The sequence below is a fragment of the Chanodichthys erythropterus genome, chromosome 16 (assembly GCF_024489055.1).
Source record: "Chanodichthys erythropterus isolate Z2021 chromosome 16, ASM2448905v1, whole genome shotgun sequence".
In the NCBI taxonomy this organism is placed as follows: Eukaryota; Metazoa; Chordata; class Actinopteri; order Cypriniformes; family Xenocyprididae; genus Chanodichthys; species Chanodichthys erythropterus.
Window position 1 is genome coordinate 9,804,051 of NC_090236.1, and position 27,356 is coordinate 9,831,406.

Sequence of the window (27,356 nt, forward strand, 5' to 3'; positions counted from 1 at the left end):
GATGCTTTATATAGCACACGTGTTTTTCAGAGATGGATTTTTACACAAATCTAAAATGGACATTCAAGCTTTATTTTTATGATTGCTGTCTACTATTGAAAATGCCAGATAAACTTTGATTTAATAGATTTATTAGAAACACTATCATTATAATGTTTGGGGTCAGTTAGATTTTAGTTCATAAAAACATAGTGAATTACAGTAAAACATATTGGGAAATATTATTACAGTTTAAAATAACCATTTTCTATTTTAATATATTTTAAAATGAAAATTATGCTTGTAATGGCAAAGCCAAATTTTCAGCTGCCACATGATTATTATCAAAGTTAAAAACAGCTGCTTAATATTTTTGTGGAAATTCTGATACTTTTTTTTCAGGATTTTTATGTATAGAATAGAAAGTTCAAAAGTTTAAAGAACAGTGTTACAACATTACAACTGCCACAATAGGCATTACAATAGCCCCTGTCCACTAGCGTTCAATCGGTTAAAGGATTAGTTCACTTCAGAAATAAAATTTCCTGATAATTTACTCACCCCCATTTCATCCAAGATGTTTGTCTTTCTTTCTTCAGTCGAAAAGAAATGAAGGTTTTTGAGGAAAACATTCCAGGATTTTTCTCTATATAGTGGACTTCACTGGGGTTCAACGGGTTGAAGGTCCAAATTGCAGTTTCAGTGCAGCTTCAAATGGCTCTAAATGATCCCAGACGAGGAATAAGGGTCTTATCTAGCGAAACAATCTGACATTTTCAAAAAAAAAAAAAAACTCATTACGTAATCACGTTGGAAAGATCACGTTTGACGTAGGTGGAAGTACCAATCCAGTGTCTACAAAGCAAATGAGCAAAGACAGTCAAAATGCCCTTTACAAAAAAAAAAAAAGGTAAAACACTATGTCGGATGATTTTAAAGTTGGAAGAGAAAATGAGATTTTTTTTGCCCTACCGTGGTACTTCCGCCTACGTCACACGTGAACTTTCCTATTTATTTATTTATTTTATTTTTTTTTTACAAAATAACCGATCATTTCGCTAGACAAGACTCTTATTCCTCGGCTGGGATCGTGTCCTTTGAAGCTGCACTGAAACTGCAATTTGGACCTTCAACCCGTTGTTAACTGTTGAAGTCCACGATATGTAGAAAAATCTTGGAATGTTTTCTTCAAAAACCTTAATTTCTTTTTGACTGAAGAAAGAAAGACATAAATTATCAGGAAAAAATTATGAGTAAATTATCAGGAAATTTTAATGCTGAAGTGAACTAATCCTTTAATGGCTGACGTTTGCCTACACTGGATGCGAGCGTCACATCGACGCTGTCTACACTGGATACAGTATACAGATGCGTGTTCAGCTTCTGACATACTCAATAGATTTGAGTCTATTGACAACAGGACAAATAGAAGAGCAAATGGAAGTGTAAAGGTGCTGTTTAAACAGCTCATTTGCTCATTTCTGTAGAGATTTTAGAAGGATTCCATCCTCAGGAAAAAGTGGATGGTTTATTTGTAATGGCATCATGGATCGTGTTGGAGGATTAAATGTTTGTTCGGAAAATTTGACCATTTTGTTTTGTAAACGAGGCACAGTGTAATGAGACTTTGTCTTAAATTACAATTTTATATGGATAATGGTTTCAAAATACTTACTCACATGCAATAGCGAGTGGCCATCCATACAGTTTCCTATGCAGTGACGTTTGCCAATCACAACAGCAGCCATTTACTGACAAGCCTTAAAGGAGCCGCCCCTTAAAAACAGATAATTTCAGACAGAGGGTCAGAATGAGGGTTGAAAAATAATAATTTTTCCACATACACACATACTCTGTTCTCATACATTTCTTTTGTGCAAACAACTTTAAGAAAACATTAATTTTAAAAAATACATGTCATGACCCATTTAATGAAAATCTTACCATGAACTGAATGGTAGTGTACAGTATATACAAAGCTGAAGACATCATCCTAACAGAATATGAAAATGGGTATGATACATAAAGAAAATAATGTCTTTAAAATCCCTCATAAGTGACTTTTCTGCCCTGTTCCATGTTTAAAGGATTCCTTTTTGAATAGCCACTTCTCTGTCCCCTTTTCACCTGACCGTTAACGGAAGAAGCAGCCCTCGAGGGTGACTAAAATATCTCCAGTAGCTCTATGTTTCATGGTTACCGTGAAGCGGTGACAGTAAAGTCTCCTGCTGAGGTCCCTGTTGGTTGTTCAGGTTTTTCTCCCTCTAGCAGCGTTGCATCTCTAGAGAGACACAGGTTGGGAGACACCAACCAACACAGTGACTGAATGTTACGTTTAGATCAAAACAAAACACAATCAGCTCTAGGTTGTATGGTAAGAGTTCGGGTAGATGTGCAGTTTGGTGTACAGAGTGTTGTAAGGTGTCCAGAGTACAATTTTTATGGTAGCTGAATTATGTATAGCCTGTCAAAGTGAGTCATCCCTGCATGTCTGAGGACGAGACAGGCACCTGCTATGAATAATTAGGGCTTTGTTATTTAAATATTGAGTGATTTGTGTGAGATGGAGTAGATTGTGATTTAGTAGTACTGGAGACAACTTAGGTTTGTGGTTTTTTGACAAACTTTTTTAATATAACATTTTTCAATACTGGAAAGCCCTTGAAGATATTTCTAGTACATCTGCTATAATGACAAAGCTTCTTATTTCCTAGTTGTTTATTTACAAAAACTGTGAGTGCCAATTCTACATGTTGAATCGGCCCAAAAAACCCGTCTGACTAGAGCCAATGGTGCAGAACATCCTGGGAAAACTTAGTTGGCCGAGGCCGACGCCTAAACACGGTCCGACATTGCCCGACGGCCGATTGTCGGCTTGGTTTGTCCCAGGCTTAACTGTCCAGTAAGAGCTGTGTGTGTAAACCTTGACAGGTGCTTGAGGCTGTGGATTTTAGGGTGCGTTCACACTTGTAGTTCGGTTCGTTTGGTTCATTTGGTCCGGACCAAAGAAGAAAAAAAAAAATTTAGTCCTGGTCCGGTTAGCGTTCACATTGGTAATTTTATCACCGAACCAAAAGATACCGAACCTTCAGGCATAGGGATACATTCACAACGTGATTGGTCGGATTTTATGACGTATCGCCTATTTTCAGACGGAACTTACCGAACATCCAAAACAATGCTGTTTTCTGAGGTAAATGCGCTCGTTGTGTGTGCGTAGCGGTGCATAGCCTGCATGTGATGGTATTTTGGCCAGCTGGGAACTCGTGAAGAGCTTATAAAATGTGTAAAGTAGTCAAAACACCGGCGGGAATCCCTCCGTCACACACACAAATGATCTGCTGCGTGGAGACGCGCATCTGATGCCTGTGATGGGCAAACTCGCGACTATGACAAGAAAAACCGACATGCGTGAGGATTCTGTCCTTTTTAGGGTCTCGTCTTCCTGTTTTTGGTTCGGTTACATGTCTTTGGTCCGGGTTGCGTTCATATATCATTCGAACCGCAACAGAGTTCGTTTGGAAGCGGACCGAGACCCATCTTTTCAGCGGTCTCGGTCCGCTTGTTTGGTGCGCACCAGGGTTCGGATGGCAGCGTTCACATATGTTCAAATGAACCGCACTATCCGAGCAATCGCACCAGGGTTCGTTTTAATCGAACCAAACATGACAAGTGTGAACGCACCCTTAGCCTCTTTGTTTGAGTGTCACTCCCACACCGGAGACCACGTTTCGATTCCCGCTCGGAGTGAGTCAGTAGAACCTGTTACATTTGGTGCCGTGACCCGAATGGGAGTGAGGTCTAGAGGAGTGAGTGTAACTATCGTAGGCCAGTAAGAGCAATGTGTGTAAACCTCATTTCTCTGATATTTTTAGCCGGAGACCACAGTTCGAGTCACGCTCGGAGCGGGTCGAGTAGAACCGCTTACACATGCACAGTAAGAACAAATATAAACCAAAGAAATAAATTCCACAATCATTATTACATCAAATTTACATAATAAAAATATGACAACATAAATTCTGAAGTATGAAATATGGCTCTTACGATGACTTTTGTAGGTCTAGAAAGCACACTTTTCAAATTCCCTCATATATCCATGTTTCGCAAGACCTCGCCTGGTTCATAAACCAGTTGACAGTTGTTGAGAGCATGAATTAAAATAAGAAATGTCAGCTTAGATTTGACTTTTTAGCTATTTTGGCATATTTTTACACTTTTGCCTTATTTTAAATAATTTTAAGTTATCCTGTGGCCCCCTTAGTCAGTGTTTCTCCAACTGTTTTTGTTATATATATATATATATATATATATATATATATATATATATATATATATATATATATATATATATATATATATATATATATATATATATATATATACAGTACAGTCCAAAAGTTTGGAACCACTAAGATTTATTTATTTAATTAAAAATACAGTTAAAAACAGTAATATTGTGAAATATTATTACAATTTAAAATAACTGTTTACTATTTAAATATATTTGACAAAGTAATTCATTCCTGTGATGCAAAGCTGAATTTTCAGCATCATTACTCCAGTCTTCAGTGTCACATGATCCTTCAGAAATCATTCTAATATGATGATCTGCTGCACAAGAAACATTTCTGATTATTATCAATGTTGAAAACAGTTGTGTACTTTTTTTTTTCAGGATTCCTTGATGAATAAAAAGTTCAAAAGAAAAGCATTTATCTGAAATACAAAGCTTCTGTAGCATTATACACTACTGTTCAAAAGTTTGGGGTCAGTAAGAATTTTTATTTTTATTTTTTTGAGAAGAAATTAAAGAAATTAATACTTTTATTCTGCAAGAATGCATTAAATGAATCAAAAGTGGTTTTAATGTTACAAAAGATTAGATTTCAGATAAACACTGTTCTTTTGAACTTTCTATTCATCAAATAATCCTGAAAAAAAAAAAATACTGTACACAAATATTTTGTACATCTGTACACATTAAATGTTTCTTGAGCAGCAGATCAGCATATTAGAATGATTTCTGAAGAATCATGTGACACTGAAGACTGATGCTGAAAATTCAGCTTTGCCATCACAGGAATAAATTACTTTGTGAAATATATTCAAATAGAAAACAGTCATTTTAAATTGTAATAATATTTCACAATATTACTGTTTTTACTGTATTTTTAATTAAATAAATGTAGCCTTGGTTAGCAAACGAAACTTTTTTTAAAAACATTAAAAATCTTACTGGTTCCAAACTTTTGGACTGTACTATATATATATATATATATATATATATATATATATATATATATATATATATATATATATAATTTAATATATTATTATTACATCAAAAAATAAAAAAAGAAACCAAATACAATTCTATTTTGTAATTTTACATTAACAATGTAATGCTCTATTTATCAAAATCAAGTCAATCTCATCAAGTTAGTGTTTTAAGCATTTCTACATTCATTCCAAAATAATAACTAAAGGCAATAATAATTTAAACAATATGTTTTATTTGTGTATTGATGGTTTTTTTTTTTATTGTCAACTTAGGCTATTTTGGATCATCAGTCATGCTGCGTAAACACCGTCTGTCACAGACATGAATTGTATTTTTAATTTCACCAAGCTGATTGCTCTAAAAAGCCCCGCAGTCATCATGCTTTCAGTCCATTTCAAGTTTGATTTTGATGTGACATAAAGCGGTGATATCTAACTGGATGATTATTTACTTTTTAATTAGTCTTCCCATTGACGCCATCATTTGTTCAGTCAAATAAACATTTGATGCACGTCAACAAGACGCGGTATTTATTGCACAAACCAATCATATCCAATCATTACCAATTATATCCAATCATAACCAATTACATCCAATCATAACGCGATGGAGACATTGCCTCCTCTCACGTGACTTTCCCCCATTCATTCTCAATTACCCCCCACAAAACCCACCGCACGCCAGGGGTCTAATGGTTTTCTATGAGAGCAAAGGGAGGCATGAGAGAGGCATGACTCCTGCTGAAACTTTACCTGCGGGTGTCGATGTTGGGCAGTGTTCCTTTAGAAATACACGTGACTTGCACTCTTTTTAATGTCATAATTTGTAATATTTGTGTTGTTTTATATGTAATATGGATTATTTTCTCATCCAAATTTTTTTTGCCTCCCTTGCCTCCTCGGAGGAAACGCCCCTGATATAATATACAGGGGTTAAATTGGGCCGGGCTTGCAGGGCTCGACATACGCTTGTCCAGGAATGCGGGACAAGTGGATTTTTTTGATGTGAAAGAGAATTTTACTTGCCTGACCAGATAAGTAGCTTGATTAAAATGTCAATAAAAACCAAAACGCGAAAATGATTCATTTAGCTTAAGTTGCGATAGTGGAAGTGGACAGTAGCCTATATGTAATGTAGCCTATATTGGCGGTGAAATTGTGTCGTTGAGGCACACGTCACCTCTTGAGGAGAATTCAAAACAAATGAGCTCTGCACACACAAAGAAACACAGTTATCATGTTGCAATAAAAATTCAATATGTGGGGTTTTTATAGCTTCATTCTTGATTCAGCCTTTTGAATGAATCGTTTGAATAAATGACTCAGTGGCTCAGTGGTAATTTCATGTTTATAAGTATAAATTTCCCACCAACATTTCTTATTTTTATATTCAAAAATGTAGTTGTACTTTTTCAGCGTACATTATTTAATTTGGTAACAGCCCTATAGTGTCTTACTATTTTAATTTATCAAATTTAAGAATATGAAATAAAAGATTAAACTTTATTGCCCTTTATAAAGATTGATAAAATACCCCAGGATAAATAACATAAATATGCAGATTTAAATATGTCACTGCTGATGAAACACTGATGAGAATGTTGCTTGTTTCAGAATAAATTACAACACACAAAATAATCCTATTTTTTCCAGACAAGCTACTTTTTTACTCTGACAAGTAAATGACCAGTTTAGTTGTCCAAAGGACAAGCACAAAACAAGGCTTAATGTCGAACTCTGTATTTTGTATTTATATTCTCTCCTTTAATGGTAGCATCACTCCTATATTTGATACTGACACAAAGGAGAAGGCACAGCACAGGCCTACAGAGAGATGTTTTGGCATCAGATGCAGCTTTGCACACTACCAGCATCTATAGAATGATTTTGATCAGCATTTTATTGTTCATAGCAGAGGGCTTTCACAACTTGTTATATTTTAGTTTGTCAATTGATACTATTTTGTAGTCTTTGCATACACATGCACCCCTTGAAACCACAGAGCCCTATTATATATATAATATATACTATTATATATATTATATATATATAATAGTCAAGTCACCTTTATTTATATAGCGCTTTTTACAATGCAGATTGTGTCAAAGCAGCTTTACAGTGATAACTGGTATAACATTTTTCTTAAAGAATAGTGTCAATGCAGGCAGATCGAAGCACTGTTGAATAAATGTCAGGAATACTGTTGAATATCAAATGTCAAGTCAAATGTCAAGTGTCCCCAACTGAGCAAGCCAAAGGCAACAGCGGCAAGGAATCAGGTGGCAAACAGGTGTTAAATGGAGAAAAAAACCTTGGGAGAAACCAGGCTTAGTTGGGGGGCCAGTTCTCTTCTTGCGAACAGTCCTTTGTTATGAATCAGGTTGCTATCATCGTATTCATCACGCCGGTATGGACGGTCTGTTGAGGAACTCTGGCTGTCGTGTCGATGAGGCCTTCACAGTGGATGATCTAGTTGACTCGATTTATGTTGATACTTCAGGCTGCGTTGTGGTCGTGTCAGGGCACCGGTCCTCGGTCTCAACTGGATACGGCCCGGATCCGGTTGATTACGGTAAACCTCGGAATAAATAGAAAAACTAATATATACCCCATTAGACCTAGTAAGGCTCAAGATTTAGTATATTTTAGCATACATTGTTTTTATTACACTATGGGAGTCAAACATTGAATATGAAGCAGACAGATGAAGTGTGTCTCATTCCGCTCCCTAATTCTGTAGTGCACTACAAGAGGCATTTCTAGGGTTGTCACATTAATAAAATCCTGATGTTGCTGATAAATATCATGTCAAATAAAGTCGAGTAATCAGTAACATGTCCCAATGTTTTAGTGTTCCTCATTCCTGCTTCTAGAGATCCACTTTCCTGTAGAGTTTGGCTGTTTAGCGAATCAAGGCCCCTGCTCGTGGCTGATTCATGTTCAGTGATTCACAGCATATGGAGCAGAATGAGACATAAAAAGAGGGTTGACTCTAATTATGGGTTAGGCAGCAATTTTGTCAAAATACAAATATGTCAATGTAGTATTTGCAAATAATCCTTATTCATCTTATTGCAATTTGCTATCCTAAAGGATTTTCCTGAATTGAAAAATAAACAGGCTGCAAACAAATCCCGTTAGCAGTTTAATGACAGTAGTATCCATCTGTAAAAGAACATAAATGGTAGTAATTAACAGCGCATTTCCGCTCTGCCTGTGACATCACCGACCTCAGCATCCTCGAGCGCGGGGAATCACACAGAGAGCACGCGCTGTGTGTCTCCACGGCAACAGGCGCGGGAACAGCTCGTTCCGGCGAGCACGCGCTGTCTCTGATCGTTCTGTTCAGATTGATGTTCACATTAATGGACTAATAGTGAACATGTACTGATTATGTATCATAAGCAGAGAGGTGCTAGTGTGTCAATATTTGTCGACTGACGACAAGCCATAAATATCCATAATTAAGGGCGCTGTCGACCTCTTGTGGTCAGATGAGGAAACTGCAAAAGCAACCCAAGTACACTTCAATGTAATGACATACGCTCTTAAACATTGTTCCAGTTAGAAGCAATATTGTTGTAGGTGAAAATACGATGTTAAATGAAAGTGACAAAGTGCAAACTAACCATACAATCATTCATAGATCAGATCCCCCCCCCCCCCACACACACACTCAATATATGTTAGAAATCTTGACGCAAAACCAATGAGAGCCTCTAAACTGAAGAACAATGCAATAACCTTTTATTTTTACTATTTTACTTTTTATTTAGCAAATTATTTGACCACAAAACACTGAAAGAAATTAACTAAAAAGGTTTGAATCACAGATAGATATGTTATGTTAACAATAAGTTATGAGTTATTGGGTTATTAGAGATGCTTGATGTATTGGCTGAAATTGGATATTTAACCGCTTATTTTCAGATTCAGATTACTTTTTACACTTCTTAAACTTAATATTAAACAATATTATTGATTTGACTGCACTGACACTATTGGATGAGAACTGAACTGAGCTGGACTGCAGAACTGCTTTAAAAATTAAATAAATACATTGAATAATTGATGATCTTTACAACAGAACTGAATCGACACTGAACTGACTTTAGCTGAACAATGACACAGTAGTATTTTCTTCTATAGTTGCTGTACAGCCGAAATGAACAGTATATGTCCCCTCAGAGCCGTGTGACAATGAACATGAGCTCCAGCTTTTGTCCAGGTTGTTGCATTACATTAACCTCTGGATCTCTTTAATGCAGTGGGAAAAAGCCTTGGTTGGTTGCCTAGTGACCAGCATTCACAATAGAGACATCATATACATGAGCTGACCTTACGCACAAGCACACAAACAACCACAGTGCTTCTGTAATGACTGGGAGCTCATTAAAGCTCTTTGAGGAAAGACCAGACGACGTTTACTTGCCACTATAAGAATCTCAGTTACTAAACAGAGAATGTTAGTACACCCGATCTACAATCATCTTCATATTCATTAATTAAAGCTATGAATAATCTTATTTTGCCTTGAGACGATGGACAGTTCCCCAAATGTCACCGTTTCCCACATGTGTTTTTCTCTCATGAAATGGCAGAAGCGAATTCATACTCTCCACTGTTTTTTTTTTGTTTTTTTTTTTTTTGTTTGTTTTTTTTGGTGGGTGGTGTTGCATGCTGGTTAATGTTCAGAGGGTTTGATCCCATAGAAGATGTGTCAAGATAGCCTTGAGGGAGACACTGACTGACCCTAAAATGCCCTGGGGGATGGAAAAAGTCAAGGAAATAAATTCTACCAGCACTATTCTATTCTATTCTATTCTATTCTATTCTATTCTATTCTATTCTATTCTATTCTATTCTATTCTATTCTATTCTATTCTATTCTACAGCATGTATACATTACCATTCAAAATTTTATATTTTAAAAGAAGTCTCTTATGCTCACCAAGGCTGCATTAATAAAAAATAGTATATTGTGAAATTATTACAATTTTAAATAGCTTTTTTATTATATTTTAAACGTAATTTATTCCTGTGATGCAAAGCTGAAGCTAGAGTCATTCGGTATAACCAAAAGTGTCATTTTTTTGGTGACAAATTTTGTTCATCTGGTAATAAATGACAAAAGTAGTGTTAACTGATTATAAAAACCACATAATCTCATTGTTAACACTTAATAAAACTTAAAATAAAAATTAATTATGTCTCCATTATATTTTTTGACACTTATAAAAACCTTATTCGCCAATGACCCATTTAAAAATGTATAAGTATGTATACAGTACCTGTGAAAAGTTAGTAAACATTACAATTTCTTTAACATCAAGATACTTAATCAAAAATACAGTAATATATATATATATATATATATATATATATATATATATATATTTATATATATAATTACAATAAATTATATTAAAACAGCTATTTTAAATAGTAATAATATTTCAACATTATTATTATTGAAACATTATTTCAATTTAAAATTATTTAAAATAAATGTAATTTATTCCTGTGAAATTTCAGCATTATTACTCCAGTCTTCAGTGTCACATGATCCTTCAGAAGTCATTCTAATATGATGATTTGCTGCTCAAGAAACATTTATGATTATTATCAATGTTGAAAACATTGAAAAACACTGAAAAACAATTAAGCAGCAAAACTGCTTAACATTTTTCTTAAAGGTCCCGTTTTTCGTGTTTTTTTTTGAAGCTTTGATTGTGTTTTTAAGTGTGCAATATAACATGTGTTCATGTTTCGCGTGTAAAAAAACACAGTATTTTTCACACAATTTACTTTTTATCTGTATACCGCTGTTTCCACTGTCCCTCCTTCAGAAATACGTAACGAATTCTGATTGTGCCAGCGGTTCCTGTGTTGTGATTCGACAGCAGCTTAGCGCTCCTTGCGCGGAAAGGTCACGCCTCTTACCATAACATGTGCTGCTCATAGTTTAACATGTGGATTATTGTGGTGTTGTGCCGAATGAACACAAAAGACAATAATTCCAGAGAGACTGAACTCTTTAATCTCCACAAGCAGCGACAGAAAATGTACAACGTTAGCACTCACTCAGAGGAGTACCTCATACGGAAAACAGCCACATAAACATAGTCCCCTCTTGTGGCCATTATGTGCACTGCAGTCCAACATTAACTATTGCAGTAAGGATACCACAATTGTAATTTTCGGGAACCGAGTTAAACATAAATTGTAACCATTGATCTCTAAGTACAGCGTCCCTGGGAAGGCCAAACAAAGGTGATTGGACTGCGGGATGAAAATAACAGCGTTTCGACGACATGGCGACAAACACACTCTACAAACGCAACTCTTGTGTTTTCCTGTGGGCGGAGGTTTGTCAAAAAACTGTTTTAGTGACGTCATTAAAGAAGTAAGTAGAGGGATGTAGTCCAAACTGGCCGTTCGATGTAGGCGACTTCTGTTAAATAAAATATCTCGCTTGGCATTGAACTTTGAGCTTTAAAATTTTACAGATTTTATTTATACTCTAACAACAACATTACACACTAACTAAAGTTTGAAACATGGGATCACGTAGAACGGGACCTTTAAAACAATACCATTCAAACCCTTGTGGTAGAATTAAAAAAAAGAGAAATTAATACTTTTATTCATCAAGGATGCATTAAATTGATCAAAAGTGACAGTATAGGTATTGAACATGTTACAAAAGATTTCTATTTAATAATGTTTTAAAAAATATAATAAATGCAAATAATTGCTATTCATTGAACTTTCTATTCATCAAAGAATCCTAAAAAAGTATCACTATTTCCACAAAAATATGAAGCAGCACAACTTTTTTCAACATTGATAATAATCATAAATGTTTCTTGAGCAGCAAATCAGCATATTAGAATGATTTCTGAAGGATCATGTGACACTGAAGACTGGAGTAATGATGCTGTAAATTCAGCTTTGATCACAGGAATAAATTAAATTTTAAAATATATTCAATATTATAATAATATTTTACAATATTACTGTCTTTACTGTATTTTTGATTAAATAAATGTAGACTTGTGAGCAGGCACTTGTGAGCATCAAAAAATTGTAATGTTTCATTAATGTTTTCTGAATTTTCAGCATCATTACTCCAGTCTTCAGTGTCACATGATCCTTCAGAAATCATTGTAATATGCTGATTTGCTGCTCAATAAACATTTAATGTGTACAATTGTACAAAATATTTGTGTACAATATTTTTTTTCAGGATTATTTGATGAATAGAAAGTTCAAAAGAACAGTGTTTATCTGAAATCTAATCTTTTGTAACATTAAAACCACTTTTGATTGATTTAATGCATCCTTGCTGAATAAAAGTATTAATTTCTTTTCTAAAAAATAAAAATAAAAATTCTTACTGACCCCAAACTTTTGAACGGTAGTGTATAATGCTATAGAAGCTTTGTATTTCAGATAAATGCTGTTTTTTCATCAAGGAATCCTGAAAAAAAAAGTACACAACTGTTTTCAACATTGAAAATAATCATAAATGTTTATTGAGCAGCAAATCAGCATATTAGAATGATTTCTGAAGGATCATGTGACACTGAAGACTGGAGTAATGATGCTGAAAATTCAGCTTTGCATCACAGGAATAAATTACTTTGTCAAATATATTTAAATAGTAAACAGTTATTTTAAATTGTAATAATATTTCACAATATTACTGTTTTTAACTGTATTTTTAATTAAATAAATGTAGCCTTGGTGAGCAGACGAAACTTTTTTTAAAAACATTAAAAATCTTAGTGGTTCCAAACTTTTGGACTGTACTGTATATATATATATATATATATATATATATATATATATATATATATATATATATATATATATATATATATATATATGATATGATATTTATATAGGCATATCAATTTAATTTATATGTATATAGTCTAAAAATTTTATATTTGCCATTTTTTTTAAATATAATATTGTATTATGTAATTAAAGTCATTGTCAATTACTGTAATATATACCTATTTTTATATACCTAATATATATTTTTTACCTTTTAAGATAATGTACAGTTAACCAATTAACAGGTATGGTTGTTTAATTCTTTTTTTTATTATTATCATTAATTAATCTGTGACTTGGAGCTTTCAGATTGTCTTCTGCTCTGTAATCATTCACTCAGATGTGAGACAGTCACATATTAACCCATCACTGAATCCTCCGGGGTTTGAGGCCACCGAACCCACTGTATTTATAGAGAGACAAAAAGATCAAAGCTCATAAACTCAGCTATTATTTCAGCACAATAGCAGCATCTCGGCCTCCACCTGCCTATTCGTCTCAATAGTTTTCAATCTTTAAAAAAAGACATTCTTTGAATAGAAATGAATGATTCATGCTTTACAAAAATACATAACATAAACCTCACGGCCTTGGCCCAGCTAAACACATTTCTGGGAGTGTGTTCAACAAATCTGCAGCAATTCCAAATAGGTTTGATTCCATTCCGATGATAAAATCGCACACACACATACGCAAGGAAGAGGAAGCTGCTTTTTTTCCCTTCGAATGTGCATCGCAGAACATCGAACAGACACAGAGTTGTAGTGCAGATGAGAGGGGCAGAGAGTGTTATGTTATGCATTGGTACACTAAGTGCTCTGTTGAGAGGGGACTCACATTCAGCCAGAGAGACAATAATGAGACACTGAGAGCGACAGAGGACGACAATGATAGAAAAGAGAAAATAGTGTCTCCCCTCTGAGAACAGGTCAGGATAAAGAGATCCGAGAGACAAAAGAACCAAACGACTCGCACAAAACTTGGGAATTTACTCAACAAGAGCTCCGAATCGGAGAGGGAGCTCACAAAATACAGAAAACATGTCAGAAACGGACTCCAGGAAAAAGGGATTCACCAAAGGCAGAAGTGCCACTTTCAGCATCGATGGATTCAGCTTCACCATTGGTAAGAAACTGTGAATTAAATCAGATGTAGTGTGAAAAAGATGCCAGAATAAGGATTTATTTGCTCATTATTTGGACATTCCCTTCTTTACTTTAAGAAATCCATCACGACTGCAGTCTCAGCAATTGTACAGTACAGTGATTTGTTTGGTTCTCCAGGGATCACTCTTGATTAGATGTTACAGTCCTTATACAAACAGATCTGTTGATTTCAGGATGTGATGTGAGAGTGTCTGATTTCTGAAAAGACTCTTTCAGGTGAACACAACTCCAGGGTGCCATAGCAACCAGAGTAAAATGCACCTGACCACACACACATGTACACACACACAATACACAATCAAACACATACACAAGCCTACTCGGAGGAAAACTATATTGTTCTTGCACGGCACATGAAATTTAATGAGCTCTTATTTAATCAGTTTTGTCGGTGTGTGTGTCTTCTGCAGTTCCTTTGGAGAAATACAAACAGACAATTGTTGATTTACAGTAAGAGTGCGGAGCGATACAATAAATGGATTCACATGTGAATTATTTAACTCATGTAATTCGAACATTGATTAATTTGATGAGAAAAATGAGTTCATATCAAAATCTCTGACTTTTGTTCACTGCATATTATCTTACAAAGATTCAACTGCATGCATTACTGTACTATTGATTATACTTGACTTTTATTTATGTCAATGTTATATATGAAAATAATGTTAAAAATGGAAATATAAAATAATATTTTATATATATATTTATATATATATATATATATATATATATAATATTATTTTATATTTTCATTTTTCACTTTAATTGTAAGTTTTAGTAGTTTTGCCATTTTTATTATTTTTTATATTTCTATTCAGCCTTAATTTGTTTTTATTTCATTTTTATTTTTAGTAATTTTAGTGCTTCAACTTATTTCAGTTACACTCTAAAAAATTATTTTCATGATTTATCACATTTTTTGTTTTGTCAAATCAACTTCAATGTAGTTCAGATAACATAATATTTTGAATTTCTGTCGATTGCCTTCATTGTATTAACTCAAATGTTTAATTTCAGTGAACCAAAACATACTTTTTTTTAAGTTAAACCAACAATTTTTTTACAGTGTTGCCAAGGCAACTTTTTGTTGCCAGTTTTTCAATTTTAAGTTTATTTAAATTTGTATTTATTTATTTCAGCTTTACAGCTGACTTTTTTTAAAGACTTTGGAGCAGTTTAAAATGTTGCTGCGATCTTTTTTAGAAGAGATGAGAGAATCCTGGAGTTTCAATGAAAATCTGAAAAGCAGCAGGAGTCTCAATTTGTTCTCCATTTAATCTCATTGCTGTCTGAGAAACAGCCGAGATATTAAAGTGCAAACTAACTAAACAAACTAGATAATACTAGATAATAATTAAAGGAAAATAGGGATCTATCGTCTCTTATAGGCTGCGCCCGAAAGCTTAAAAATGCAGCCTTCGGAGCCTTCAAAGTTGTGTTTGCTGGTCAGTTTGTGTGTAAGTATATGTTTTTGACCGTTTCCCACTTATGATGTCATTATAGAGAGAGATCACTATTGTATTAACTAATATTCACTTAGTTATCACAAAAGCTCTCACTATTTTGCTGTAAATGATTAAACTTTTAGAAGTCTGTCCTAAATCAGTTTCGTGAGGTACCTTCATGCGAAAATGCTGCCTGCAAAGTCATTTCCTACTTTTTTCCCCCCTATTTCCTAAGGATTGAAAGTCTGTCTTCAGTTTTCAGACGCAGCCATAGAGTGCAACATTCGGGTTCTGGAAGTAAAAACTCCATTCATTTTCTCCATAGGGAAACTGATTTTTAACGATAACTTATAAACCTTTAAAGACAGACCTACTGTGAGCTGTGAGGTTATTAATCCATGGTATTTGCTTCTGTTAAAGCCACCAGTCCATGTTATTTCAGCTTTTTTTTTATTTATTTTTTTTATAAATAATCATGTTTAACAGCAGAATTCCTAGTGAAAAACTACATTACCCATGATGCTGTACAGAAAATGACACCAATCAGTGAATCAAAAAAAAAGAAACACATGCCAAAATAGCTCTTTAGCTCTGCCCACTCAACATTTGTACATGAGAAGTTTTATATTTTTCCGTTTTTAATTTGATTATGCTGTTCGCAATGCTTTCCCTGACTAAAGCTGCTAAGTACACAGTCTTGTACCTTTGATGTTTTGTCCGATTTTCAAAAACTTTTTTTGCTTCAAATCAATGTTCCTTATTGGCTTGGCTCATGGCTTATAACACTTTAACGAAGACTTTTTTGAAATCCCAATAGGAGAAATGAATGGAAATAATACTTACGGAACCAGCGCTACTGCAAAAGGGGCCGGGAACTACACTATTACACAGCTTATTAGAATACTTGATTCCGATTGGTCAGATATTTTGGTATGATAATCACTAAATCATATAATTCCCATTTGACCAATGCAACTTGTTTCCAGCATAGCTGTGCTAGTTTCATGTCTTTCTTCTCACATACTGAAGATTTCAGCCTAAATCAGTATTTCATGTCCATGAGCTGCTCATTATCTCAAAATAAACACGTCACGTCTTGGTCCTGATCACCTTGTCGGGGTCTATTTTGAGATAACGAACTGTACATTTGTTCCATAGACACACCGTCCTGTTTATCAGTTTCAGAGAAACACCCACCCACATGGGAGGACAGCGGTTAGAGGGAGATTTACAGGAAAGGTGTTATGATGGAAACATCAGAGGTGTGAGATGTTTTTTTAGTGTCTGTCCTGATGCATTTATAGGACATTTAAAAAAAGCTCCCTACTTGCAAAACTGTTTATTTAAAGGGATAGTTCACCCAAAAATGAAAATTCTGTCATTATTTGTTCCAAACCTGTTTGAGTTTCTTTTTTTTCTGCTGAACACAAAAGAAGATATTTTGAAGAATGCCTGTAACCAAACATTTGATTTGCCCCATTGACTTCCATAGTATTTTTTTCTCCATCAACTGTTTGTTTACCAGTATTCTTCAAAATATCTTCTTTTGTGTTCAGCTGAGGAATGAAATTCATACAGGATTGGAACAACTTGAGGGTGAGTAAATGATGACAGAATTTTCATTTTTTGGTGAACTACTAGATCCCTTTAACTATTGCACTTTTAATACTGTAGATAAACAAGCTGAGCATCGCACAAGAACGCAGCAGGGAATCTTATATCAACATTTCATCATAACACTCCGTAGCATTTTTCAAACATCTGCCTGTCGTCATGGTTACACAGCCCAGCAATCAATTCCTCAGTGTGCTTTAAGCTCATTTTGTGTGACGTGTTGTCAATCAGGTCCAGTGGAGCATGATGACTAGCCGCTGTTAACTTAATGATGATTGGCTAAAGCAACATGACTACTTCCTCTCTGCCCTCAGTGTCACTCTGTGGGCTTTTAATGGTTTGCCTGCTGGGGAAACATAGCCCGCATGTATTTTGGTCTACTTAATTCTCGATACAGAATGTCATGACACTTAATATGAGGTGTATGGTGTTGTACTTCACTAATGCATGTTATAATTTTTCTCAGCTCGAACAACGTATATGTACTCAAAATCCAATCTCATTGACCGGTGCATCAGCCAGGCTGGGTTTGTTTTCCTGACTGTTACTGTTAGTGTAGCTTACATTAATGCAGAGAAGCAACTCACACAACCCATCGTAAAGAATCTCTTGAATTTTGAACTTACCTATGCACTAGATTTACACCCACATAGTAAAGCACTGAACTGAGTGTTTTCTTGTTGTTGTAATAAAAGGATGCAAAGGCATGCATTACTGGTATTGCTTATACTTGGGGTTAGACATTTATTCAAATCACTATTATGCAAAATTCACTTTTACATGGTATTTAAACATAAATGTGTGTCTGCAGTGTGTGCACACAACCACCCTATAATAGTTGAAATCCACCCACTCCTCTATTTTTAATCTCCATAAATCATAAGTAGTGTCTCAGAACAAGCCGTTTGCAGATTGTAGCTTTTGTGATGTCACAAATGCTTAGGCCTCGCCCATGAGTGCTGACAGACTCTGCCCTATTAGCATAGACCCCGCCCTGAGTGAGCTGTACAGACATAACCGACTGTTTATATGAACTCTGTGTGTATTTGACTGTTTAAGCGCAATAAGATGTGAAAGAGAACGTTTTCTCTGATCAGATAGTTATCTGATTTATAAAAACGATTGCATTTACACTTGGCCACATAAATGTTTCTCCGCAAAACGGATATAAATCCGACCTTCAATTCCTGCGCCATATGCAGATTTCATGGAGTTCACGTCACCAAAAAGCAACAAATATGAGCTGCATTTTATTGATCATCAGCTAATTTAAAAATCAATGATGGCAATAGGAGAGAGCGTGGCAACAGCACAGGTAAGATCATTAGTCTCATTACTTTTAATGAAGGTGATTGTGTTTTGAGTGCCTGCGACTTACTTTCATTTTGATTTGCGGCATGTTTGCACGTTGTCTTGCTGAATAGATATATCGGCTTCTCTAATGCGACCATGCGTGCTGCAGTAGCGCTGCATTTAGACCTGTTCAGTTTTGACTGGGTTGCGTCCCGGACCACCTCCTGAAGTGGTTTGAGTGATCGGATTTAAATCCGTCTCGAATGCGTTTGGGAGGGCATTTAGACCCTGGTCTTTTCATGATCGGATAGCTATCCGATCAGAGAAAACGCATGAAGTGAGGTGTAAACAGGCCCTTAGTTTAATACTCACAGGACGCACTGTCTGACAGCCAGCTTTCTGTGTGCGTGTTTCGGATGTGTGCGCTCAGAAAACTGTATATATCAGAACTGATGGCTTTAAAACGCATGCAGATAATAAACTTTAATGATGATAAAGAACTGTAATGTCACGTGAGCGCTACCGTGACAGAGATGATCAAAAGACAAACAGATGTTTTTAGCAGAGTATCTGAGGCACAAACTGTACAGTCTCTGCCCTCTTCTAGAAAGCGGGGTATGGAGAAGCAGCTCATTTGCATTTAAAGATGCATCCATGAAAACAGCAGTTTTCCTTCCACTCAAAAATGGGCATTTACAACATGCTATAATAAATGATCTGTGGGGTATTTTGAGCTGAAACTTCACAGACACATTCTGGGGACACCAGAGACTTATATTACTTGTAAAAAGGGGCATAATAGGTCCCCTTTACGTTTTAGTTATTTTGTTATGTGCGTTTGTCATATTTATTAGCTTTTTAAAACTATTTCAATTTAGCTTTTAGCCTAGCTTTTTTTTTTTTTTTTTTTTTTTTTTTTAATTTTAGTACTTATTTGCAAAGGCAACTTTTTGTTGCCAGTTTATTTATTATTTAATATTAGTTATTCATCTAATGTTTATATGGGTAATGCTTTACAATAAGGTCACATTAATGCATACTAATACTAACTAACAATGAATGAGCAATTTGTTACAGTATGTATTAAAGGTTGTTAACGTTAGTTAATAAAAATATAATTGTTCATTGTTAGTTCATGTTAGCTCAAGTCCATTAAATTATATTAAAGGGTTAGTTCACCCAAAAATGAAAATGATGTCATTAATGACTCACCCTCATGTCATTCCAAACCCGTAAGACCTCCGTTCATCTTCGGAACACAGTTTAAGATATGTCCTAATCGCCAAAAACAACCATGGCGACGTAAAAGTGCATTACCAACGCCGACAGATGAAAGGATTCAATGGAATCAATTCAATGGAAAGGATTCCGGAAGAGAATACAATGCTGAATAAATTCGATGCTTCCAAAACTTCTAACTAACCCACTGATGTCACATGGACTACTTTGATGATGTTTTTATTACCTTTCTGGACATGGACAGTATACTGCACATACATTTTCAATGGAGGGACAGAAAGCTCTCAGACTAAATCTAAAATATCTTAAACTGTGTTCCGAAGATGAACGGAGGTCTTACGGGTTTGGAACGGCATGAGGGTGAGTCATTAATGACAGAATTTTCATTTTTGGGTGAACTAACCCTTTAACATATACATCTTCTGAAAATGTTGAAATTAATATTAATATTTAGAAGTATTTGTCATTGTTGGTTAATGTCATCTAATGTAGTTAACTAATGTTAAAAAATTTCAATTAGCAATAACAAAACTGCTCCAAGTATTAAACATTGCCTTGCAACTCATCCCGCAGAGTTCAGCCCACGTATAATGTAAATGATTGAATTGGATTTTTGCCTTGTGGATGATAAAATGACTGAAAAGTCCATTGACTTGCATATGGAGAAACCCGATTCACATCTAGGGTCCAAATTATCAGAGAGAGGCTCTTTTGACTTGCAGTAACTTCCTAGAACAACCTAGCAACTGCATAGTAACATGCAAAGAACACCCACAACAACCCAGTATCATGGTGCTGTAAAGAAATGTTGTTTATTATAAATGAAAAAATAATCAATAGAAATGAGCTTCTCTGATTGCGCTTTTCAGTAAACAAGCATCACATAAGTCTTTTTAGAGGAATGTGCTGATTTTCTCTGCCTTCTTTCTTTGTTCTTGTGCTTTTTTTATTGCAAGTGACTCACAGTACACTAACAACACCTTGCCAGTCCCCTACTGACCAAGACCCATTCGAAATACTAATGAAAGGCTTATATAACAGCGGCTGAAGTCGTATTAAAGCAGCCTTCCAAGCTTTTCCAGCAACTTGGTTCATTATATTCACATTATGCAAAAAGACACATTAAAACAGGAGCAAGAAAAAAAGCTTTTTAATGATGTATTTTACTTAGCCTCTGAAAAAGCTTTCGAAATAGGTTTTTAATGTTTTTTTTTTTTTTTGGTGCACATACACACAGAGAAAATGCCACTGAATTCCTGTTTCTCTCTCTCTCCTTTTCTCTGTAGTGGCTAATGAGGATGGTGAGACCAACAGCAGGCCACTGGCGAGATTTGCGCGTAAGTATGTGTTTTTAAGAAAGCAACAATTTGCTCTGCCCTTCCTACATTTTTATTTTGTACAAATTCAACATCTTGTTTCATATTCAATAGGGATTGGCTGAAATGAAGTAGAAGGGACATATTTGCAACTATATTTATTCATATAGCAGAGGCTTTTATCCGACAAAGTGCTGTCAAAATTCTGCGGAAACATCACCACTCACAGCATGTCTTCACCACAGGGTTTTCACAGTCATGGAAGACCTGGAAATATCAGGGAATGTTAAAAGTGATTTCCAGGGATATAAAAAACGTCTAAAAACAGCATTGACATTTCCATTCCTAAAAACCCTTATCCAGCAATCACAAATCACAAATGACTGGAAAAGTTATGGTAAAAGCATGAAGGTTCATTCGTCAAAAAAGCATGGAAATTTTGTTACCAGAGTTGGAGTCTTGATCTTGTGGTCTTGGGATCTCTCTAGACCAGTGATTCTCTACTGGTTTGGCTATGGGACCCACATTTTCCCATGGCAATTAAGCTGTGACCCAACAAATAAAAAATAATAATAATAATAATAATGTTCCACCAGTCATTGAAATCATGGAAAATAACAAAATAAGTGAAAATAAAGTGGTAGGCCTCTTTTGGAAACTACAGTTATATGACAAATAAATACACAATACTAACATGAACTGTTAATAAAACATATGGATACTAATCCTGATGAAGAGAATGAACACCATACCTGCATAATTCCCAGCAAGCACATGATGTCCAATTACGTAATTTATTGGTCATTTTTTGTTAAGGTTGTGAATTATTAATTGACAACGTAATTATGACATTGCCTGCTCGTATTTGAATAGCTCGTTACAGCATGCGCTTCCGCATTTGCTCGCCACGAACATGTATAAATGTTTGACGACAACAGAACAGTTAGTTTTTCTGAGGTGAGAGACTTTTTATTTCATAGCAAGATACAAAACGTTAGAATAATGACACTGACATACAGCCTGACAACATCTCATCTGACAGCAGATACAGAATCAGGACAATGTTTTTCTCAGGCATTCTTTACTTATACTGCGTTTGACAGAAGAGTCAACGGTTTTCGCGCACGCATTTCAAAATAAAAGCCTCACACCAAAAAATATTTAGAATTTTTTTGTTGTTGTTGTTGTTGTTCTTTCTTTGACTACACACTTCGTGACCCGTTGTGTAACGTTGAGTTACGTAATTTTTTCTCACCATGTCTGATATTAAAATCAGTGCTACAAACTTTGCAAAAGGTGTGGGTATTGTCGATTATGGCTTCGAGATATGAAATTAAATTCTTCCGTCCAGCTGTTGTTAAATTTATAAGTGATATATAATTGTTCATGAAGGCTGGAAATGAAGAATGCCCTATATTTAGGTGTGCAGAATAATTAGGCAGGGTTTCTTTTACAGATAAAATGAGCCAAAAAAAGAGATTTAACTCAGACTGAAAAGTCAAAAATTATTAAATACTCATGAGAAGGACGCAATACTAATGTAATACTAGAAATTGCAAAGTTAAAGCATGACCATTGGACAGTGAAATGCTCATTGGGTCAGCGGGGTCATACAAAAACAGCTGGAGAAGAAAAGAATTAAGGTGAAGAATTAAGTGTGAAACCATCAGGAACCCTTTAGTCTCCAGCGCCACCATTTCCCAGTACTGAAACCTACCTGGAGTCTTCAGAAGTGTGAGGTGTCAGGATCTCAGAGACTTAGGTTAGGTGAAGAATCCTAAAAAATGACCCGTTCTTAATAAGAATCACAAGCTGAAGTGTTATAAAGTACATGAAGACTGGGTTTTTATAGGCCTTATAGACAGACAGCTTGAGAGTGACTCCTGAAGGACCAGCACCACATCCTCTTGTACCACTGTTTGAAGAATTCATCTTCCAGAATCTGGCAGTAAGGTGTGGGAGTTCACTTTTAGTCCATCTCTTATCCTGAAATGTCCATCTTGCAGAGATGGACTAAATGATCTTCCAAAACTTACTGCCAGATTCTGGAAGATAAATTCTTCAAACAGTGGTACAAGAGGATGTGGTGCTGGTCCTTCAGGAGTCACTCTCAAGCTGTCTGTCTATAAGGCCTATAAAAACCCAGTCTTCATGTACTTTATAACACCTCAGCTTGTGATTCTTATTAAGAGCGGGTCATTTTTTAGGATTCTTCACCTAACCTAAGTCTCTGAGATCCTGACACCTCACACTTCTGAAGACTCCAGGTAGGTTTCAGTACTGGGAAATGGTGGCGCTGGAGACTAAAGGGTTCCTGATGGTTTCACACTTAATTCTTCACCTTAATTCTTAATTATTTTGCAGTTAACGTGTCTTTTCTTCTCCAGCTGTTTTTGTATGACCCCGCTGACCCAATGAGCATTTCACTGTCCATTGGTCATGCTTTAACTTTGCAATTTCTAGTATTACATTAGTATAGCGTCCTTCTCATGAGTATTTAATCATTTTTGATTTTTCAGTCTGAGTTAAATCTCTTTTTTGGCTCATTTTGCCTGTAAAAGAAAACCTGCCTAATAATTCTGCACACCTGAATATAGGGCATTTTTCATTTCCAGCCTTCATGAACAATTATATATCACTTATAAATGATTAAAAACAATATTAATAGTAGTTATTAAGATTGATGTGGATTGGAATTGGTAAAATGTGCTTGGAAAAAAAATATGATCAGAAAATCAACTTGCCTAATAATTCTGCACACAGTGTATATATATATATATATATATATATATATATATATATATATATATATATATAATATATAATGTGTATATATATATATATATATATATATATATAAAATATAATATATATATATATATATATATATATATATATATATAAAATATAATATATATATATATAAAATATAATATATATATATATATATATATATATATATAATATATACACTGCGTTCCAAATTATTCTGCAAGAGACAAATCAGTAAGATTTCTGTACAATAAACATTCAGATTTTAGTTTTTCTAAGAAAATGTTTGTTTGTTTATTTATCCATGTCTTTTTAGATAACTGGTATCAGTCTCCGACAAAATAATTTGCCAGGTCTATGGAAACCCTACTTAGAGGTTGTTCCACATTATTAAGCAAGTCACAGTTTTCATGCAATATGGGGAGGAAGAAAGATCTTTCTGAAGATGAAAAGCATGAAATGGTGCAATGTTGTGCAAAAGGCATGAAAACAACTAATATTGTGTGAAACGGAATGGAGATTATCGAATTATCGTAAGATTTGTGAGTGATTTAGAGCACAGCAGAACTCGGTCAGATAAAGGCTTATTAATGAAAGTTCCTGTCAAAAAAATGTATTGTATTAAAAGGGCAGCAAAAAATGTATTTGAAGCTCCTGGTGTCTCTGGAGTCTCAAGAAGCTCTCCATGCAGGCTGGCAGTTGTGCGTAAAGATGCATTTCAGCCACTCCAAACCAAACCTCACAAAGAGAAACATTTACAGTGGGTTACCTCTAAATGTATTACCCGCATACCTGTCAACACTCCTGTGTTGACAGGTATGCGACCCAGTCAAAATGGTCTTACCACCCACCAGTTGAGAAACAGAGCTTTAGACCATATAAATGTGACCTTGGTCTGCAACTCAGCTTATGGACTTACAAAAGTTGGTCAATAATCTCATCCAGTCTTTATGACCCCACACAGTAGAGTTTCTATGAAACTTATGAGACTTTTGTGATCTTATTTTTTATTTTATTTTTTTTATTTGTGATTTTAATGCTTTTTGGAAAATTTAAATGAGGTGAAAACTTAAAGGATTAGTTCACTTTCAAATTAAAATGACCCCAAGCTTTACTTAATCCTCGGTGTATATGACTTTCTTTCGGATGAATACAATCCGAGAAATATAAATATCCTGATGCATCCGAGCTTCGTAATGGCAGTAAGTGATCCCAAAGAGTATGAGCTGAAGAAAGTGCTTCCATCCACATCTATCCATCATAAACATATTCCACATGGCTAATATAAATGAATGCTGCAATAAATTTAGTGGTATGCAGTCTTGCTCTGCATGTTCAATGTTCAATGTTCAATGGCTACTTTACAGTCATACGGCTGATGGTATTTTAAGAGGCATAACACTTTACATGGGCATGTCACTAGATGGCAGCATCTATTAATAGATGAGTTAATCAGGCTTCGTACTTGATCCTGAGAATCTCAGAGCTTCTTAGAGGAGGCACACAGATTGCATCTGAATGACATTATGAATACATGATCTTGTGATGGTAATGATGTGAACAGCATTGGTGGGAGCAAATCAATACCATGAATCAACAACTAGGCCATTAAGATCTCTAGAGGAGGCTTTATGAGTATTTTCAGTGTTCTCGTTTTACTATTTTTGTACTCACCATATATATATATATATATATATATATATATATATATATATATATATATATATATATATATATATAATATATAGTGAGTACAAAAATAGTAAAACTAGTAATAAATGAAATGTTATAATGTAAAAAGAAGAAGAAAAGCAATAAACGGAGGCTAAATGTACCAACAGTGATTGCATTATCAATAGTGTTGTCAGTATCATTGAAGCAAGGCGGATCACAGATTTGTGATATTTTGGCACATAGTGTGTTGCTTGTAGAAAGCAGTTTAAGAAGGGGAGGTGTTTCATTGTTTATAAAAGTCTTTACTCTCATTCATCTTATTTCCAGGCTCAAAGTCTCAGAGTGCACTATGGAACACACTCACAGCTGGGACAGGGAAGAAGGAAAAGGTCAAAGTTCACAGGGACATTCCAGACGATCCACAAAGATTAGAAGAGATCCTGGCGGATGAACTTCCGGCTACAGACGTCCCAGAAGCAACAGAAAAAACTGCTGTCAGGTTCATCTCACTCCTTTTTTTTTTTTGGGGGGTTAACAGTTGCTTTACAGGTCATGCGATCAGGACGGACTGATCTGGGAACAGCAAATGTTTTCTCTTAGTTATGTTTCGATTATCAACTTTGTCTCTGAAGTTTGAATGAATGTGGATAGCAGGTGCATTTGTCATTGGAAGAATTTGATGAGAAATGTTTTAGTTCATATTGAGTAGGGCTGAGAGAATAAATCGATTTATCTCGATTCGTGGATCGCTTCTGAGATTTTCTGAATGCATCGTAATTCTCATTTGAATAGATTCTGTGCTTAGTTTTTAACAGCAGATGGCGCTCTAGGCTAGTTTTTAACTACATGCTCAAATGCTGATGAAGAAGAGCGCTCGTGCATTCGGCTATGTAACCTACTTGTACCTCAGAATGCTTTTATGATGCAAGATTTATGTAAACAGTCCACTGCAAACACCCATGTAATTCGGTTCAACCTTATTGAACGATTATTTTATAGAAGGTTCAGGTGGAGTGTGTAAGGAATTGGAAGGAAGCAGAGTACAGTTGTTTCTTAAGGACGCAGTACCACCTGCTGTAAAAACTAAACTCAGAATAGTTTATGCATTTGCCTTTGCTGGTACATCTAGGCCCTGTCCCAAATGGCACCTTAAACCCTCACGGTCTTCCTCTGAGTCCGCACGTCACGACGTAATGCCGCTTTGACTGCTAGGTAAAGTCCTCTGTGTAGCTCACAGTCTTGCGGGATCAGCAGAAGTGTGCATCGAGAGCACATAGCAGCCAAAAAGGGGGCGCTCACGAGCACCCTTCTTTAAGCCTAAAGTCCACAAGACCGAAAGTGCTCATGAAGTGTGCCATTTCGGACAGGGCCCTAGATTGCTGGTTCATTGTGTGAAGTGGGAATTGTCTTCTTGTAAGATGTTTGATAAATAGGACATCTCTATAAAGATTTAGCTTTTAAAGATTTAGATTTTGAAGTCATAGTAGATGAGAACATGGCTGTCATGTTAAGTTAATTATCTGAATTTCTGAGGTCAACTTTACTTCGACAGTTCGTTGCTAGTTTTCATTGCTTACTCTACAGATGGAGTTGTGTCAGAGCATTAGTTGACTGGACTGAGAACACTTGAATGCTTTAGCACTATTGAGCATATGATGAGTGCATCAAGCAGACCTGCAATTCCCTGAACATTTTTATGGCTGATATCAAGAATTCTTCTTCTTTTA

General features: G+C 35.2%; 1 protein-coding gene across 1 annotated transcript in view; it reads left to right on the forward strand.

Annotated features, from left to right (window-relative positions):
* The window catches only part of pde1cb (phosphodiesterase 1C, calmodulin-dependent b), a 109,865-nt gene that overhangs the window by 4,763 nt on the left and 77,746 nt on the right, over positions 1–27,356 (forward strand). The window contains exons 2-3 of the mRNA XM_067362843.1: positions 21,154–21,204; positions 25,957–26,128. Of these exons, the coding sequence (XP_067218944.1) occupies positions 21,154–21,204; positions 25,957–26,128 (223 nt within the window). The remainder of the gene's footprint in view (positions 1–21,153; positions 21,205–25,956; positions 26,129–27,356) is intronic.